Here is a 19,716-nt window from a genome sequence, read left to right on the forward strand (position 1 = left end):
TTCACAGCTATTTGCTATTTCATTCACTACCAGTTCCTTTTTTTTCAGGTCATTCTTGTATTTTAAATGTTGGAGCAGTTTGTGTAAATCATCATTAGGAGTTTAAAAATTCAGTTTGTTGTGACCAACAGATTCCATTAAGGTAAGGGTGAGATTGTGTGCATTATTTTTATTCATATTTTTGTCACTTATATTCTAAATTGCTTACTGTTAGATTTTGTTATTCAGAATTTTTGAAATGATACCCCTAAACATCAAAGTCAAATTTTGCCATAATCCTAAATTGAAAAAACATACTTTGTGTTTTAGTGAACTTAAAGCAATCATTAATGTATAATTCCTCATTTTCAGAAGAAGAAAGGGGTTCTTGGGTTCTTCAGGGATAAGTATAGTGTAGTAAAAATGGATATAATAGTCACTACTATCAATCCATTATCTGCACCGCTTATCCTCAGTAGTTGCGAGGTTGCTGGAGCACATCCCAGCTATCTTGGGGCAGTGGGCAGGGGACACCCTGAACTGGTTGCTAGTCAGTGGCAGGGCACATAGAGACAGACAACTTACTCGCTAATTCACACCTAAGGACAATTTGGACCGGCTGATTAACCTGAGATGCATGTGTTTGGAATGTGGGAGGAAACCGGAGTGCCCGAATGAAACCCACGCAAGCACGGGGAAAACATCCAAACTCCACACAGGAGGGTTCGACCTCAGAACTGTGCCGCACAAGCGCTAACCACTGCACTGCCGTCCTGCCCTTAGTCACTATTACTGTATGTATTTTACAGTATAACATCACTTAAATTAAAGGCTGTGGAAATCGATAATAGATGAAAGAAGCTGAACTACAACACATTACCTCAGAATTGAAATATAATTTAAAACAGTGTACTGATATATATATATTGTTTCACCCAGGAAAAAATGCTATGATCCAATTTTTGATTGTACTTTATTATTTAATTCATCTTAAAATACAATTACTTAACGGACTGTCTCCGAAAACTAGAATATTGTGATAATTTTCTATAATCCTTTTTTAAGTCATACATTCTTAATTCATTCCATTGCAGAAATATTGCTATTAATCTTTTGTTATTGCAAATAATGGCAAAAAGTCAAATACCCTAACCTAGAATAATGGAATATTATGAGAAGAATTCCATCAGGCTGTGAGCCATCATCGGCAATATTGAAATAATGGGAGGCTTGCAATATTTCAATTGATTTGTAATGAATTCAGACTATTTAAAATTGCTTATTATACTAGCATGACCGAAAAAAATTTTTACGATATTCTAATTTTCCGAGACAGTATTATTGGGGATACTTGGGTCACACTATACTGTAATGCACATGTTTTCTTTTGAAAGTCCGCCCTCTAGAGGCTACGCGATGAGAGTACCGGTAGTTCTTTTTTCCTTTTGTCATTGTAACCCGATTTTATTGTTACATGGTTTATTTTAAAAGCTGAATTTCCTCACATTTCGGGATTGCGACCCCCTTACTCGATTATTTACACCATTTCATTTGGATTTGACCTTCGGTCAGCACCATTGGTGTCCCCATTTAAGCAAGACCCCAACCCCCTTATAACTTGGAGAGATGGGTCGTTTCTGAACGAAGAGGCTTCATGAGTCGTGTCCCTTCGAAACTCACTCTTTATCTCCCTTTCCAGCTTTCTTGCTCTGTATATCTTTACCCTTCTCTTTTTTTTCTCTTCCTCACCCTCTCTTTCTCCACATCCCTCCATTTTTCACAATTCCTCTTAATGGCGTTTTTACTGTAGCATTTTATCTTTTTTTCCCAGTCTTTCTCTTCTCCCTATCTTTTTTTCCTCGCTCTTTTTCTCTTTCAATTTTTCTCTTACTCTTTCACTCTTATTTTTCTCTAGATTTATCTCACTATATTTCGTTCTTTTTCTTCATCTTCTCCTAACTCTCCGAGGTAATACATTTTCTAAAGTAATTGAATTGGTGGTTAATGTTCCATCATTATCGGTAGTATATAATTTAAAACAAAAAATAGAAGAACCACTTGCGAGCCGAGAGAGTCGGCTCTTTGAACGGAGCCGAAAAAGCCGGTTCTCTAAAAAAAAGCCGGAATTCGCTTCGTAACGGACCATCGCTAACCTTTTACCCACAGAACTCGGACTGTAGAGAGCATCCGAGACATTTGATTGGTGGAGATGAGCAAGCGGGTGAGGTGGCGGACTGGCACGGGTTCCTATTGGCTGAGACAAGGGAGATGGGCGGAGTCACCGACAATGAACGCGCTCGTAATATGTTTACATTGCGAGAGTTGCGGAATGAAGTTCCAAAATTCGCCCAAGTGAGACTTAGCAAAGGGACTCGATGAATCAGGTGCGTTTCATTCATTCATACGTTTCTTTTCTAATCTTCAGCAAATAATGTCTTTTTGCACATTGCAGACTCTCAAAACCTATATAAAGTAGAAAGTTTACTATTCAAACATATATTTATGTTTAATATGCAGCACTGAAAGATTTGTCAATTACTTACATATTTGCTACTCTGAATCCGGGGCGATTCTAGGTTCAGAGCTTTGGGAGTGCTGAGCACCCAGATCAGGGGTGGCCAAACTACGACCCACTAAACAAAAATGGACAAAATAAACATTTAACAATACATATAGTACCACTAGAAAAATTGTGTGTGTGTGTGTGTGCAACAACAATCCTACATAACTAGATATCAAATTAAATGCCTAAAAACAGGGTCCAACATATTATTCGGTCTTATTCTCATTATAAAAAAGACTAGAAATACTACAAAAATGCATCCACAATAATGTTAAAAAATACTGGAAAAGTATGGAAATACTTCAAAAAATACCACTACAGTAACATTGTAATACAAAATACTGCTTCATAAATATTTCGACAGAATCAAAGCAAAAATACTGCTACATAAATATTATGACAGTAATACTATAAAAATACTACAGAAATACTGCAAAAATACCACAAAGCTAAATATCAAATTCAGTGCTTGAAAACAGGGTCTGACATATTTTTTATGTCTTCATTCTTATTGAGAAAAAAAATCTACAAAAATACTACTACAGTAGTACTATGGTAAAAACTATGATTACATAAATACATCAGAAATACTACCAAAATGAATCTACAGTAATATTAAAATACAGAAGCAATACTACAAAGATATTGGTATGGAAATACTTCTAAATACTTCTACAGTAATACTACAAAAATACCACTACAGTAACACTATAAGACAAGACATATTACAAAAATGGGTGGTTGGGTGGGTGGATGTTTGGTCCAGTGGATCTCTTAACCACTAGGGTCACAGGGGCACCATTTCCCGTGGTGTGTCTTAGGTAAATACAGCCTGGTGGCGCCAATCCCTTTACAGGCCAACAAATATTCCCACCCGGACTCGAATCGGAGACCTTTCACGTGTAAGGCGATTGTGCTAACCACTACATCGGCATTCCGACAGAAATACTATAAAATACAACTACAGTAATACTACTGATATACAAATATACTTCAGAAATACTACTGTGCAAATACTACAAAATAAAAGTACAGTAATACTATAATAATACTAAAGCGATAGTACAAAAGTACCACAAAACTAAATATCAAATTCAGTGCTTAAAAACAGGGTCTTAAATATTATTTTCCTGGTGCAGCTCAGTTTAACAGTTATTGGCGCGATTGCTTTGGGGTATTAGTGCCCCCCAGGTAATCATAGTTTGTGAAACCGGTGATGTTTTCCAATGTCCACTAGCAGGCGCACAGATGCCTACTCGGAACCTGATTGGCTAAACAGGCATCTTTCCTAAATACTGTTGTTAATTGTCTCACTGCCATTAGAAGACTTTGCGAAGGCCTCCGGGTAGATTTCTGAGCATAGCAACAACTAACAGCTGAAATGTGATTGGTTAAATCCTTAAAGGGATACCCAATTTTAAAACATACAAATGTGAGATAATAGTACATGTTTTTGCATATTACCTATCTATCGATCTATCTATCTAGTATTTTGGAATTATTTTAGATATAACACATTTTAAAGACAGTGTCTCGTCTTTAACTTCCTGAGCTCTGACATCATGTGAAAAACACCAGCACCTAGCAAACCAGTGGTAGTGACTTGGTTTACATTTTACTATTCGTAAAGGTTTGAGTGTTTAAAGCCAAGTTTTGGTAGTTATTGCGGAGAATACCTAGGCGTCGCAGGTGGTTGCAGCAATGGCACAACAAATGACAAAGTGGAAAAAATAACACACAGGAAGCTAATAGGGGTTAGCCAATTTTAGCAGCCTGGACATGGCAGGCTATCCGGCTGCTAAAAATGGCTAACCAGTACTGATTGGCGGAAAAATGGGATCCTGGCCGACCAAAAACCTGCAGTGAGCAGCCAGGATAACCGTGAGCCAACAACAACAAAAAAAACGATTACTTTAACAAACACGAACTCAGCCCTAAATATACCAAATGATTACAGCAGGCTGGAAAAAAGCATTTAGCACAGCAGGCTAACCAGCTGACCAACTGCACGCTAAAGGGGGAGTTCTCTGCATAATAGTGTATTTATTGCAAGACACGCGGCGAAAAACACAAAAGCAAAAGTCACAATCACATACCCAAAAGGAGGCGATGGCAAAAAAGGAACGCATGCTGTGCACGACAGAAGGTAAACCTACTGCGTGCAGCTTTAGATGATCAAAGCATGCAACTCTGACTAAACAGTCAGAAGTCCCCTAGCGAAAATGAAATGAAATGATCTGCATTTATATAGCGCTTTTTAAGTCAATGACTTCCCAAAGCGCTTTACAATGTGCTCCACATTTCCCAATAGCGGCCTTGTATTGCAGCCATGTAAGACGCTAACCTGCTTATTGGGGGTATTAGGGGTTCAGTGTCTTACCCAAGGACACTTTGACATGTAACACGGACGAGCCGGGATTCGAATTGGGATCCCTTGATCCCAAGACGAGCGTTCTACCTCCTGAGCTACTGCCGCCCCTGAAACAGTAAGCAAAGTTCCAATTACTCCACGCGAAAATGAGCGCTGATTACTACAATCGCCGTCAACAGGGCTCGCCATTGTTTTTATTCCTTGTTGTCTTCTGGTGACTTGTCAGCTCTAGGGGATATGAAGTCAAACTATGTACTTTGATTATTAATTCCTTGAGATCCATGGCGCATGGAATATATTGGAACATATCGGCATGATTATGGGGAGGAACACTACCTGTTCTGTGCCTGATTTTAAAAAAAGGTCTTTTGTAATCTCTTAAAATATTAATGAACCAAAGATAATCAACATCACATGATTCAGGTATGTTTGGGGCAGCAGAGAAGGCCTTGCAAGCTCCAGAAGGTTAACCACGACCTGATTTATGCCACCTCTATGAGGACAACTGAAACTCCATGTTTTGAGTTTGACATTCAAAGCAATGCATTCTCTTGTTGCAGACGATGCCTCCCTCGTTAGAAGACGGTGTTTGCACAACAGAGTAGCATGTGACATGTCAAACATGTAACAGAAGCTTGATAACTATTCACCCGCTGCCGTGTTCCAGCCCAGGACTCTTATCTCAAAGTCCAAAGTGTAATTCTCTCCTTGAAGACATGACAAAGAAGTATCCCACTAAAAACTGAGTATCCTTTCCACATGATGCCGTCCACTGTGTTGGCTGTTCCTCACGCCATGTTGGCCCCCTCGCCACCTCCGAGTCTGGACTTTGTCCTGGGGGCCTCCGCCTGCTGCGCCGCTTGCATCTTCACCAACCCTCTAGAAGTGGTCAAGACTCGCCTGCAGCTTCAGGGGGAGTTATGTGCGAGGGGCACCTACCAGAGGCACTACCGTGGGGTCCTGCAGGCCCTTTGGGTGGTGGGCCGCACCGACGGGCTTCGGGGCCTTCAGAAAGGTCTTTCCGTGGGCTTGATCTACCAAGGCGTGATGAACGGCGTCAGGTTGGGTTGTTATTCCTACTGCGAAGCTTCGGGGTTCACCAAGCATCATGGGGGAAGCGTTCTGTCCGGGGCAGGGGCCGGGGCCCTCGGGGCATTCGTCGCTTCTCCTGCCTACCTGGTGAGTAAATGACAATTTCGTTCCCTTTTTGGAGGATGTTGATGTCTCATGTGGAGGTCCGATACCGCCATATGTAGAAATAAATGCAGGGTATACATATATACCATAAAAATTAATGAATACAGACATAACTTATGTAACACCTAAATATATGAAATTAATGTAATTTATTCTTATCTCATCTCATCTTATTGGCTGCACCGCTTATCCTCAGAAGGGGGTGCTGGAGCCCATCCCAGCAATCATCAGGCAGTGGGCAGGGGACACCCTGAACTGGTTGCCAGCCAATCGCAGGGCACACAGTGACAGACAACTCGCTCGCTCATTCACACCTAGGGACAATTTGGACCGGCCAATCCACCTGAAATGCATGTCTTTGGAATGTGGGAGGAAACCGGAGTGCCCGGAGGAAACCCACTCAAGCACGGGGAGAACATGCAAACTCCGCACAGGAAGTCTGGTCGCTGGATTTGAACCGGAGGTTCCCAAGACCTTTTATTCTTATATTTATGCATTTTTTATTTTTTTATTTTGTAGTGCATTTTGTCATGGATTTGGTCGTGTAGTTGGTCGTGTATTCTGTCATTTTGTATTTTTGTCACATATTTTGTCTCGTATTTGGTCTCATATTTGGTCACATATTTGGTTGCGTATTTGTCGCATATTTTGTTGCATAGTTTGTCATGGATTTGGTTACCTTTTTGGCCATGTATTTGCTCGCATATTTGAATGTGATTTTGGTCACGTATTTGGTCGCGTATTATGTCTATTTTAGTGCAGATTTGGTCACGTCTTTGCCCTGTATTTGGTTGTGTATTTCGTCATTTTGGTGCATTTCTGTCTCGTATTTTGTCGCATATTTGGTCTCATATTTGTCACAATTTTGGTCACAGATTTTGTCACATATTTGGTCGTTTATTTCGTCATGTATTTGGTCGCATACTTGAACGTGTTTTTGGTCACGTATATGGTCGCGTATTACGTCTATTTCAGTGCAGATTTGGTGTATTCTTCGATCTACCAATAGATGTAAAGCTCCGTGGGGTGCACCCCTACTCATTTGAGTAACATTTTGGTGTAACAAAATATAACGCAATACATGACAAAATAAATTAATGACAATGCATAAAGGATGGATGGATGAGGAGCAAATGTTGAAGAGGATCTACAGAGCAGAAGTCAATATAAGGAGACCAAGAGGAAAGCCGCGATTGACGTGGATGGATGGTGTTATGAGTGCACTGCAGGAAAGTGGTCTAAATAAAATGGAAGCTAGAGCTCTTATTGGTGATAGGAATGTGTGAAGAGGTGTTGTGAAAGGATAGTGGGATTGTGGACGCGTTCTTAAGGATGAGCTGGGCACCCGTATGATGCGGCAGGGGTAAACCAGTGAAAACTGTCGGGCCCTGCTGTTGAACAGAAGAGTGTGTTGTGTCACCCTGACCCGAGTGACACGGCCGCTTTCTTGTGTCCCGTTTCATCTGGAGGGACGAAAGTATGACCATCTTAGGTGCCGAGGTGCTTAACTTTGGGTTGGCCGTGGTCCCAAAAAATTTTGTGTGTGTTTTTTGCTATTTTTTACCTTCTATTTTCTTTGTTATTGTATGTGTTTGTCTTGCTGTCAGTCACCCCTCTTCAGGGATTTGACCAAGGTAGATAGATAGAATAAATATATAAATGCATTTATGATATTAATTTCTTGAAGTATTACGTGATTTATTTATATCTTCATGTATTTATATGGCATATATTTGCAGGTATTAATGGATTTCTACATTTCTTTCTACAAATGGCAGGAAAGGTTTCTCATAGTCTTTCATTACTTCTCCGGGGTAGGAACGTGACACCAGGGTGTAAGTGAATCCCAACCTGAGAAGCTTACACACTCGGACACTAATGCTGGACAGGTACAACATTGTACCAAAAATGGGTGGTCAATAAATCATTTTAAACAAAACTCTACTGACCGATTTCATTAAAAAGCCGAGTTCATTTCTTTCTAAACCCGTCTTGCCTTTTTGGAGCACCACACTTCTTTTTCAGATCATTTTCTCAGGGAAACAGAGTGAGAAATAATATCAAGGATTGTTACATAGCAATCTTAAGTGAATTCTTTTTTCTGTTTTTGATAGTTAAAAATACTTTAATCAAGACACTCGGATTTATAGAGTTTTCTCTTTACTAGTCTACAGAAGAAACTTGAACACCACACAAACAAAGAGAATGAAATGAAAAAGAAAGATAGGGTTTGGTATTTTGGCTTTTGGTACTATTAATATGTAAGGCGGGCAGCACGGCGACGCAGTGGTTAGCGCGTGTGCAGCACAGTTCTGAGGTCATGGGATCAAATCTAGCTACCAGCCTTCCTGTGTGGAGTTTGCATGTTCTCCACGTGCTTGCGTGGGTTTCCTCCGGGCACTCCGGTTTCCTCCCACATTCCAAAAAAACATGCATTACCAGGTTTATTGGCCGGTCCAAATTGTCCCTAGGTGTGAATGAGCGAGCGAATTGTCTGTCCCTGTGTGCCCCGGCGACTGACTGGCAACCAGTTCAGGGTGTCCCCTGCCTACTGCCCTAAGATAGCTGAGATGGGCTCCAACACCCCCGCGACCCTACTGAGGATAAGCGGTGCAGATAATGGATGGATGGAATATCTAAGGCAATTACTTCAAAACATATTAAATTATTTTAATATGTTAATTATTTTGTAGTCCATCAAAATGCCTCGGTACACAAACAAATAATGAATTTGAGGTGTCAAAACACTCAACTTATTTTGAGCACCAGGAATTCTTTCATAGCATGTCAAAAACGACATATCATTTGCCCCTGCACCCAAATAGTTTGTTTTGAAATATTTTCTTGGTTTAACTCACGGGACCCGAAAGGTATCCTGTTGGAAGAGTTTTTTGAGACGGATAGCGGAGTAGAAGAGGCCGACCGCCTGTCACCAGGCCAGACCGCATGCAACTGCCTTCTAGAGTTCAAAGACAAGCCTGTAATTAAGTAACCCTGGAAAAATGACCAAATCATTATTTTTACCAAAGGATTAGTTTTCCTATTTTACAGGAAAAATGTTAAAAATATTGCCTTTAACAAAATTGTTGCTTATTTAAAGTGTGTATTATTTGACTACTAGTTGTCATCGATTGGTGTTGTGCAAACGAAAACGAGTGCTCAAAACCACAAGGAAGAATGTAAACTATGAAGACTCCGTGACAACAACACATCATTAAACTTGTAATTTATTTTTGCCGGGCCTTTTTGAGGTTTTTGGATTCCCGTAGCAACAAGAGGGCAAAACAATTAATTCACGTGAGGTTCAAGTTATGTTAAAATAAATGCTAATTTTTGATCTATAAGTATTTTAAAAATGCACGTATTTATGATAGTTTTTGTATTAATGCTTATATTTTAAATCAAGTATCATTAATTATTATTATTATTATTATTATTCAAATCAATATTGTTTTTTTTTTCAAATGAATTAACTTTCTTTAGCACTCAGAGGCACCAAACAATACGCACGGTTCCTTTTTAAAACTGTAATATCAGAAGTACTTTCAAAACGATTTTTCTAATTATTGTAACAAATTAAAACTCAGCAAAAAAAATAGAGAAAAAGAAGAAAAAATGAAAACAAATCAATATTGCTTTTTTTTAATGAATATTTTTTACCAGTATGAGGCGCTAACTAAAACACAATATCCTTTTCACACTGATAGAGAATTAAGGTTGCTGAGAGCAAAAGCTTACTTGTAATCAAGATATTGTTCTTTTTTCTTCTTCAATTCAATTAGTATAAATATTGGCACCCCCCCTCCACCACCGAATGCATGCATTTAATTTTTTTTCCAGGCAATTAGAATAAAAAATAACACGAGGTTTTCTAGAAAAACAACTACAAATGCAACCAAGGTTGACTATGGAAGAGAAATCCAGGAATTACTGAGAATGTTGTCACTGTTCTGGTCATCAAGCATTCTGCACTGTTATGGAAAGGAAAGCTCTGCGCGTTATGTACGGTACTTTATATATATAACCTGCGTATCGCTTCACTCACCTAGATTACATTTCGACTTTAGTAGAGCAGATATGAGCACAATTTCACCCAGATATATGTATGTGCAGTGGAATTCCCTCCGCTTCACAAATTTTGCAATTTCTTCAGGCCTGCACTTTTTTTAACTGCTCAATAAAACAAGAAACAATGACACAGAAAAGGTAGATCTCAATTACAGTGCCTAGCAAAGGTATTGCCCCCCGACCCTCCAAAGCTTCAAACTTAAAGACTAAAAAACGGAAAATATTTTTGAAGAACCAGCAACTTGCGAGACACAATCGTCAAGTGGAACCAAATTATCGGAGCATCTTATATTATATCTACAAGGAAACTTGAGAAGTAGGTGTTGAGAAAATATTGCCCCCCTGTTCTCATAGCTCGGCCAACCGATTCCAGAAGGTCTCTATTGACTTCTAAGAGATCCGACGCCGACCTAAATGGCTAGCAATGACAAACAGCGTGCACCTGTGTGTCTCAAAGGTCTGTGAAAGGTGTCACTTGAGAACAGGCAGTGTTATGAAGACTAAAGAAGACACTAAGAAAGTCCAGGATAAAGTTTTGGAAAAGTTCAAAGCAGGAATGGGATACAAAAAGATTTCACAACATTTAGACATTTTCCAGAGCACAGTGTGAGCAATGATATTAAAATGTAGAGAGCACAAAATTACTGCAAACCTACCATATCCTGGCCGTACCGCTAAACCAGAGGTTTCCAATGTGGTGCCTGTGGGCTACTTTTGGACAGCTTTGCAGTCCTTTTAGATATTTTGTAATTAAGAGCTGTACAAATATATGTCACTTGACTTGAGTAGAGAAGCAACCAAAAGGACAGTGACCTGCTGGCACACAAAGCTGATATGGGACAATCTGTGCATAAGAGAACCATTAGCGGTACTCCGCATGAATCTGACAGTTATGTTAAAGTGGCAAGGGGGAAGCCCTCTCTGAAAGAATACCATGAAAAGGCCAGTTTGACCTTTGCAAGAAACCACATGGGGGACAAAAATAACATGTGGAAACAAGGTGCGCTAGTCAGATGAGACCAAAATGGAACAATTTGGGTTGAATGCAAAGCCTTACGTTTGGCACAAGGGTAACACTGCACATTACCTGAAAAACACTATTCCCACCGTCAAACATGGTGGTGGCACCATCATGTCCTAGGTCAGGGGTGTCAAAGTCAAATGGACGGAGGGCCAAATAAAACATTTGGCTACAAGCCGAGGGCCGGACTGTCCAATCTTTACTGAAACCAAGATTTAACCTACTGAAAACACAACAAATATATTACAATATGATTGTATAAATAAAGCAATATTTTCTTATGACTCTGTCAGTCATTTTTAATTTCAGCAGGCACAAAATACAAATGTCCTTTATATAAAAAACTCATAACATATCTCATAACAACAACTCATAACCATTTTCTATCATTCAATCATCTGAAATTATTAAAAAGAAATATTGCCTCGAAATACAATAAAATAAAGTGCAAAAATCTCTTGTTACTTAAAACCAATAGCAATCAACACACTGGACCTCATCTGTCCTGCTCAAATGTACATTGACTTTCCTTTCTGGGCTTTCTCTGGGTTAGTGTGAAAAAAAGGAATTACTGATTAACAAATAATAACAATCAAAAGTCATTTTCTCTGCTAAATAGGAGACAATTTTATCAAAAGACTGTTGTCCACATCAAGATCTATTTTCCATGAAAAGCCGAAAAACAAGAAACACTCCCAGGACAGAGTCGACAAACAAAAACAACATAGTCAACATAGACGATAAAGCTTTAAAATTCCCGAGGGGAACAACAAAAAACAAGACCTTCTTTATGTGCATATTTAACTTTTAAACTTGAACGGAGTAAAAACTTCAAATGTGTAATTGCACAGGAAACATTACTGTATTATTACTGTATTTACATATATTTATATACAGTACTGTATTACTACAACTCTACATTACTTGTTTGAGGCTGACGCTGATACTTTTCCAGCTACCTCCGTGAACATGTACTCCAACTTCCACCTTGTTTGAAAGCCCCGGTTTTCAGTGTCCACCTTCCGTTTAGCCATTGTTGATGGGTATATGTGGGCTAATTTTTGCTGTTATGCTAATGACTGCTGCTGATCGACTGCTGAATAAATCAAACCGCCTCCTGCTTTGCTCCCGCTCGGCGCGTCCCCGTTGCATTGTGGGAAATGTAGTATTCATGCGTACTGCGGGCTGCTGGCTTGCAGCGGCCTGCGGGCCGGATCTAATAATATATTGATATCGTCACACGGGCCAGGTAAAACCCTCTCGCGGGCCTAATGTGGCCCGCGGGCCTTGACTCTGACATATGTGTCCTAGGTTGTTTTTCAGCAGGGACTTGGAGGATATTTATAGTTGATGGGAAGATAGGTGAAGCAAAATACAGGACAATTCTGGCAGAAAATCTATTGGAATCTGCAAGAGACCTGGTATTGGGGCGCAGGTTCAACTTCCAAGAGGACAACCACTCTAAATTGAAAACAAAATCTACAATGGAATGGTTTAAAACTAACAATATAAAAAGAGCAGACGTCAATCCTATCCGAAGGATGCTTTTACCATCAAACCTTAAAGAACTTGAGCTGTTTTGTAAGGAAAAATGGGCAATATTTCTGTTTCAAGAGACATATCCAAAACGACTTGTGGCTGTGATCGCAGCGAATAGGTAGTAAAGAGTATTAACCTGAAGGAGGGCAATATTTTTGCTCTTCCTACTCTTCAACGTTTTATTAGCACAATATAAATTGTTGAATACATTCGGTCCAAAGGTCTTAGGGGGGGTCAATACTTTTGCAAGGCACTGCATCTCTCCAGAGTTGCTGAAGACGTGCAAAAGACAACTATTTCTCAGTTTAGTTTAAAACCATTTTCATTTTCTGTTTCCTTCATAGGTGAAGACACATCTGCAGGCTCAAACAGTCGAAGCTATTGCTGTGGGACACCAGCATAACCATGTGGTACGTTTAATTTTGCTGGGTTTCGATTGCCCATCGTTTTATCTTCTAAAATATCAGAAGTATTAAAAAGTACTGTAAACAAAAAATATATATATTACACTTATCCACTAGAATCATCCAAGGATCATAAAAAACAAACCAATTGCTTTTATTTCTATCATAAAAACACAGTATCTCCTTGTATTTTTCATTGTACAATGTTTGACTCTATACCTCAATGAATTATGGGTAGGAACAAATTACTGTAACCTATAGCCTTGTACTGTTAAGTACCGTAAAATGTACTCCATCATTGTTCTGGCATGTGCATAATGTTACGTTTCTGGTAAATCCTGTTAGATGTCGGAAGTTAGAACGTTTCAGAAAATAGGGAGAAGAGGGACAAGTAAAATAATATATAGGGCATGTTTATTTATAGGGGCAGTGTGTATAATTTAGCGGCTCCTAGTGGTAAAAAGGACGTCATCTGCTTAAAAAAACAACAACCCATCATCACCATCGCAAAATAAGCAAAATTATACAAGCTATTATGTAAACAAGCTTTCCTAAAAATACTCACCTTTCGAGAAAATTGCATTGATTTTTACATAGATGGAACCAACATCATTGTCACGACCGGTACAAGCTGGGGACCCAAATGTGTAACGTTTCACACAATGCTTTACTAAGGGATTGGGGAAGTCAGGGCGAGAGGAAAAAGAGAGCAATCTGGTGCTCGCTGGGATAGAGGAGCAGGAAGCCCTCGCAAACGAAACATGGTCGGTGATCAGAACAAGTCGGGCAGCCGGGACGGGAGAGGGAGCTTGGTCGGAGATCGGAACAAGTCGGGCAGCTGGGATGGGAGACAGGGCGTATCAGAGATCGGAGCAAGTCAGGTAGCCAGGACGAGCGGGAAGCCAGGGCTCGGGGATCGATACAGGACACAGAATCAAGATACGGGTAGCTGGGACAGGAGAAAAGGAGCATGGATCGGGGGTTGATACCGAAAACGGAATCAGGATAAGGGTAGCCGGGACAGGAGAACAGAGCTTGGATCAGGAATTGATACAGGAAACTGAATCAGGATACCTTGGGCAAGGCACTGAATCCCTAATGCCCCCAATGAGCAGGTAGGCGCCTTGCATGGCTGACTCCCTATTGGTGTTCAGTGTGTGTGTGTGAATGGGTAAGCCTTGGGAGGTCTTCATTGACTTGAAAAGCGCTATATAAATGCAGACCATTTACCATTTAACCCGGAAACGGGCAGCTGGGACAGGAGAATGGAGCTTGGATCGGGGATCAATACAGGAAACAGGTCGGGATCTTAAGAAGTCTTGAATTGAACTTGCCTTAATCTGTAGGAACTCTCTATAGTATAAATATAAAAATTAGCCCAAGTCACTTTAGGAAACATCTAGCCATGCTCTAAGCGTGTCAGCCTAACTCTACCTGTGGTATAGATACTTCAGGAGTTCTGCAAAGGGTAGAACTCCTTTAACAGTCCCCTTAAAGTTTTATCGTTTGACTTTCTCTGTCCTACCAGGGAGTCTCTAACGCCTTTGTTACCATCTATAAAAGAGAAGGATTAATTGGCTTGTGGAGGGGTGTGAACGGGGCTGTGCCTCGCGTCATGGTAGGCTCAGCTGCTCAGCTGGCAACCTTCACCTCAGCCAAAGAGCGGGTGCTACATTCTCAGGTACGGCCGTTGCCGCTATAAACAGCTACAATTTTGCAGGGACCCGCCAACCTTTTCCCCTTTTTTTCCTTTGCAGTGGTTCACTCCTGGTGCCAACTGGCTTGTGGCTCTTATTGCAGCTAGCGTCAGTGGAGTTGCCGTAGCAATCGCCATGACGCCCTTCGATGTGATTAGCACGCGGCTCTATAACCAGCCAGTGGATAAGTTTCACAGGGTGGGTTCAAGTTTGGTGTTTGCACATAAGAGATTATGTTAAGTGTTAATGTTTGCACTCACATTTTGTATGTAGGCTTATACTTGAAACTCCATCCACCCCATAGGGGGGATGAAAACACCCTCTCATTTTAAATGCACTACACTCATTTGAACTTCTCGTTCCTGGGGGAACTAGATGGGGTAAATGAACCCCTCCTACCCCTCGTTTTTAATGGCATTACACACACTAGGGCACCCATGATGGGATAGTTGACTTTACGGTACAGGGTAGGGCTCGTCAGCCAGGGACCTGGTGAGCCTTGGAACAGGGTTAGTTTGTTGGCGTGGCTACTGGATCTCTTCTTGTCAGGCTTGTGGGGATTGGGGGTTGCAGTCTCCCCAGGAACTCCTTCTCCACTCTGTCTCCTTACCTCCTTCCTCGTAAGGGAAAACACCTCCCACCTCCCGTGGGGTATTCCTGGGTGCCTCTACAGGGCTGAGGTGATGCGTCTGACATGGTCTTATTTACCAGCTTAATTTCCTTCACCAGATGTAGCTTCACGGAGGCCAGTGCCTATCTTCCAAAGAAAACTAAAGGAGGAATGAAAATGAAATTAGCATCTGCAGATTGCTAGCCACAGATACCAGTATCATCTGAAAAATCTTAGATGGGATTATTCTCCTTAATCATGGTGAGCGATGGTAAAGATGATCATGCAAAAAACCCCCACATCATTATAAAAAAAGGTGTAGGGCCTAACATGGCAGTATCCCCTCCCATCACCCCACGCAACCAACTCCCCGAGGCCCCGGTAGCACTTGTGCACACCGACCCCACCCCTTGCAGAAACACCGACCCCAGGGCCTGAAGCAACGCCATTAGAACGACCAGACACCCCCAGCCCTGGGACGTGGCACAGGGCCAGTCGACCTCCCCACGAGCCCCAACCACTCGAAGATCTCTTTCTCCATTTCTGAGTACTATCCAAGAGGTTATTTTTTTTCTCCAGGCATGGTGCATTGCTAAAATAATTTTCCGAATAAAAAGTCCAAAACTCAGCACACCTTTACTGCTAATTCTGTGCTCACAGTTGTCCCATTGATTAACCTTTGGTTTGTTGTTCCTGTAAAAGCCACGCCCCATCCCCAGGCACTACTTACCACTCACTACTGGTGGCACACAGCCAAATAAGCGCATATTAGATGACCTCTAATTTGAGTATTTATTTTATAGTTGTAATTTTGATTTGGATGCAGGTATATACAGTAGGGAGAATATCTCCGTTATGAAAAATTTGACCAGCTCGGTGGCCTAGGGGGTATGGCGCCCGCCCCGAGACTGGGAGGTTGAGGTTCAAGCCTCGGCCAAGTCATACCTAAGGCTTAAACATTGGTACCCGTTGCCTCCCTGCTTGGCGTTCAGCATTAGGGGTTGGGGGGTTTGGTCACCTAATGACTCCCAACACCTCAGTTGGGTTGAGTGAGGGGGCTGGGAATCCCCTCCTCTGAATCAATCTCCCAAAAACAGTCAGAAAGGACTCTAGCCACCTCCCACTAGGGGGATATGGCTGTGGTATATATAATGAAAAATTTAACGACCTCGTACTCTCTGCTTGAGATAGCACCGCCATGAATCTATTCCGTTGTACATCACTTTGTAGGTAGATGTAAACACAACCACCCTTTTTTTTATTGTTGTTGACAGAGTATAGTTCACAATGTGAACGGAGCAGGACAGTTCAGCCATCAGAGGGCACTTTATTTCATGATCTGGTTTTAATCAGTTGCGAGAAACGCACCATGTTGTATTAACAGTTGAATTACAAAATGTATTTAATAAATATGAAGTATATGTCCTGCTCCTTTTACATAAAAGCATCAAAAAGTCAATGCAACAAGAGCAACACTCCTAGATGGCTTGACTGTTGGCTTATTGTTGTTTGGGACTGATGTGTGCGCCAAATCAGAATGAATTCTTTGTCTCACTATCGCCCTCTGCTATGAGGCAAGAAAATTGCATGCTTCACTCTGCATCTGCAGACACACTACGCGTAATAAGCGACACTAATAATAAGTGAAACAGTGATACAAATTCTATCAATAATATTGCGTCACAATTCAGCAATTTTGAAAAAGAAAATCCTAAAATGGTGCAGTTAAATAAGAAAGAACTTTAACACTGACTAAAGGTATCCGTCACTAGTTAAAAAGAGATAACTTTTAATATTCTGTTTCCTTTTTTTCTCTCAGGGACGCCTGTACAACAGTTTTTCAGACTGTATAGTGAAGGTGTTTCGATCCGAAGGCCTGCTCGGACTGTACAAAGGCATGGGCCCCGTGTTTCTGCGCTTGGCCCCGCACACTGTTCTCAGTATGTTATTCTGGGACCTGATGAGGCAACACGCTGTGAAAAACAGGAGGGCCCAAGGGCAAGGCTGAAATCACTTTCAAAACAATGAACTACTCCAATGTAAACAGTTGGGCGGTTGGTAAGAAGGATTAACTTAAGAATGACTTAACTAACAATGAACAGGTGCCATTTGGCCCCGAAGCTGCTTTTAAATCTTTGAAGTCTGATATTGTGTTTTGTTGTCATTGTATAGGGTAAAAAGTGAGTAATAACATATGTAGCATTGGTATCTTTTGTCTGTAAATGACATAAGAGTGTGTATAATGACCTAAAAACTAATGGGAAGTAAGTTTAGAACTGTGATTATGAACAAATCCACCATTGTGTAAAGACGGATACACTGCTTTCTAGTCATGACCTTATACATTGGCCCCTCTACATACAAGCTTCTCTACTTACAAGAAACAAGATGTCTTTTGGGCATAAACCTTGCGTGACTTACGAAGGAAAATCCAAGTTACGAGAATTTTCAGACGCTACCACAGCGCTGGTTGTCAAACTGGTCTGACTTGAGGACCCACTGTTATACCGTAATGAAAACCTGCAACCCTAACATAAAATGTTTCCATTTCAAATATGTATAAAATTGAAAGATTTTGCAGTTTAAAGCAGAGATTGTATAATATGTTCACTTATTTTCCAGAACAAAAGGACCAGCAAAACCAAAGTACCGTATATACAGTAGTCCCTCGGTTTTCGCGGTTAATGGGGACCAAGACCACCCGCGAAAACTGAAAATCCGCGAAGTAGCGGCGCCCCTTCAAAAATGCTTAAAAAAACATATACAGGTATACAGTATACCCCCCCTGTATACAGTACACCATTTAGAATACGGGTAGAGAGAGAGAGAGTGAAATTCATGTGATAACAAAAAAATACAAAACTAAAATATGTTGTATGTACACGGAATATGACTGCGGCGAAACCACTACGAACCATTCAGTATGATTGTATTAACCGCTCTCAACCACATGCAGCTATTTCGCTTTATTTTGCTTGTTAACACTACCGGTCACATATTGAAAATAAAAACAGTGAAAATGTGATATTTGAGAAGCGTTTTGGGAAACAACAGTTAAAAAAATGGTCTGTGTTCATTTTAATGAAAGTGAAAGAGCTACCTTCTGACAATAACAACATACTTTAGCTAGCGGCATCGAACGGCTTTTACAACAAATACACGAAACCACACACAATTAGCCGTGTTTAGGTAGTACAAACAACCGCTCGCTTTTGGTATAATAAAGTCAAACTTGAGATGAAATGTGACAAGAGAATATACTTACGTCGCGTCGCCCAGTTCCCTCCTTGATAAACTGAGCGCCACATAAGAAAGGGGTGAGGTGGGAGGAGTTGAAGGGAGCGGTGAGCGAAGCGGCAATGACTAAGCATTGTGTCAGGGCCTCCACCTCCCCTTCACAATAAGAGTGTCCACACCGTGTCCTCAGTTGACATAAGCTTGCGCTCAATGGCGTCAAGTCAATAAATGCTTTTATTGAGAGGGTAAGGTATATTTTTTTAGACCCGCGAAGCTCTGAACCCGCAAAAGTGTAACCGCGAACTAGCGAGGTTCCACTGTACTTGCATATGTCAACAACCGGAACAGGAGGAGAACCCCAATGCGTGACGTTTCTCACACAAGCTTTTATTTTACGGCAATGGGGCAGTCATGTACATTAACCCAAACGGCAGTGATTCGGCGATGGTTGGTGGAAGACGTAAGGCAGCAGTATGGCGTGGAAGGACAGGAAGCCAGAGGGATACCAATTGCCAATAAGCCTACATCGGATAAAAGCAACCCCTTAATACTGCTTTAAATTAGCCACATGCTAAAAGAAGTTCAAAATACTGAAAAAAAAAACTGTGTCCCCAAACATCAATAATTATTCATTCGTTTAGTCAATAAAGATTACTATACTGGTAAAAATGTTAAAATATAACATTTTGAAACTATTTACTGTACCCTCCAGCAGCGCTTCAAAGGCCAGCACTCATACACCATTGTTGTGTTTTGCAATCGTTTCCTCTTTAACGATATCATTGCTGCCACTGTCTTCCACTTCTCGTTCCCCTTATCACTGACTTTTTGGGACTCATTATTATGGGAAGAAAAAGGAAATAGAACCAACAAAATCACAATTAAATGAGATGTGGTCCCACTCAAATGCACCAATTGACTTAAACAAGAAGAAGAGATTAAGCAGAGTATTCTTAAAGAGTGCAATCCACACTTCGATTTTTGCCTCTTGCACAAACTGGACTGTGATGAGTGTTGAAAAAAGAAAGAA

General features: G+C 40.8%; 1 protein-coding gene and 1 long non-coding RNA gene across 2 annotated transcripts; one reads left to right on the top strand and one right to left on the bottom strand.

Annotated features, from left to right (window-relative positions):
- Positions 1-47: 47 nt before the first annotated feature.
- Positions 48-17,764, top strand: slc25a34 (solute carrier family 25 member 34). The gene is made up of 7 exons (XM_088338327.1): positions 48-142; positions 2,146-2,363; positions 5,474-6,092; positions 13,083-13,148; positions 14,671-14,823; positions 14,900-15,037; positions 17,269-17,764. Exons 3-7 carry the CDS (start codon positions 5,673-5,675, stop codon positions 17,455-17,457), a joined length of 966 nt encoding a protein of 321 aa, XP_088194453.1. The 5' UTR covers positions 48-142; positions 2,146-2,363; positions 5,474-5,672; the 3' UTR covers positions 17,458-17,764.
- Positions 1,978-15,539, bottom strand: LOC148364244 (uncharacterized). The gene is made up of 3 exons (XR_015850733.1): positions 15,450-15,539; positions 2,523-2,612; positions 1,978-2,442 (listed from the first exon to the last, which is right to left on the bottom strand). It is a non-coding gene; the product is annotated as an uncharacterized LOC148364244 (long non-coding RNA).
- Positions 17,765-19,716: the final 1,952 nt, after the last annotated feature.

This window comes from Urocampus carinirostris, chromosome 6, assembly GCF_059441175.1.
Source record: "Urocampus carinirostris isolate Australia breed hairy pipefish chromosome 6, RoL_Ucar_1.0, whole genome shotgun sequence".
In the NCBI taxonomy this organism is placed as follows: Eukaryota; Metazoa; Chordata; class Actinopteri; order Syngnathiformes; family Syngnathidae; genus Urocampus; species Urocampus carinirostris.

Bases quoted from the DNA above. Each gene is read 5' to 3' on its own strand.
- slc25a34 (XM_088338327.1), top strand. From the start codon at position 5,673: ATGATGCCGTCCACTGTGTTGGCTGTTCCTCACGCCATGTTGGCCCCC. The intron at 6,093-13,082 runs GTGAGTAAATGA...TTTCCTTCATAG, and splicing joins TCGCTTCTCCTGCCTACCTG to GTGAAGACACATCTGCAGGC. The intron at 13,149-14,670 runs GTACGTTTAATT...CTGTCCTACCAG, and splicing joins GACACCAGCATAACCATGTG to GGAGTCTCTAACGCCTTTGT.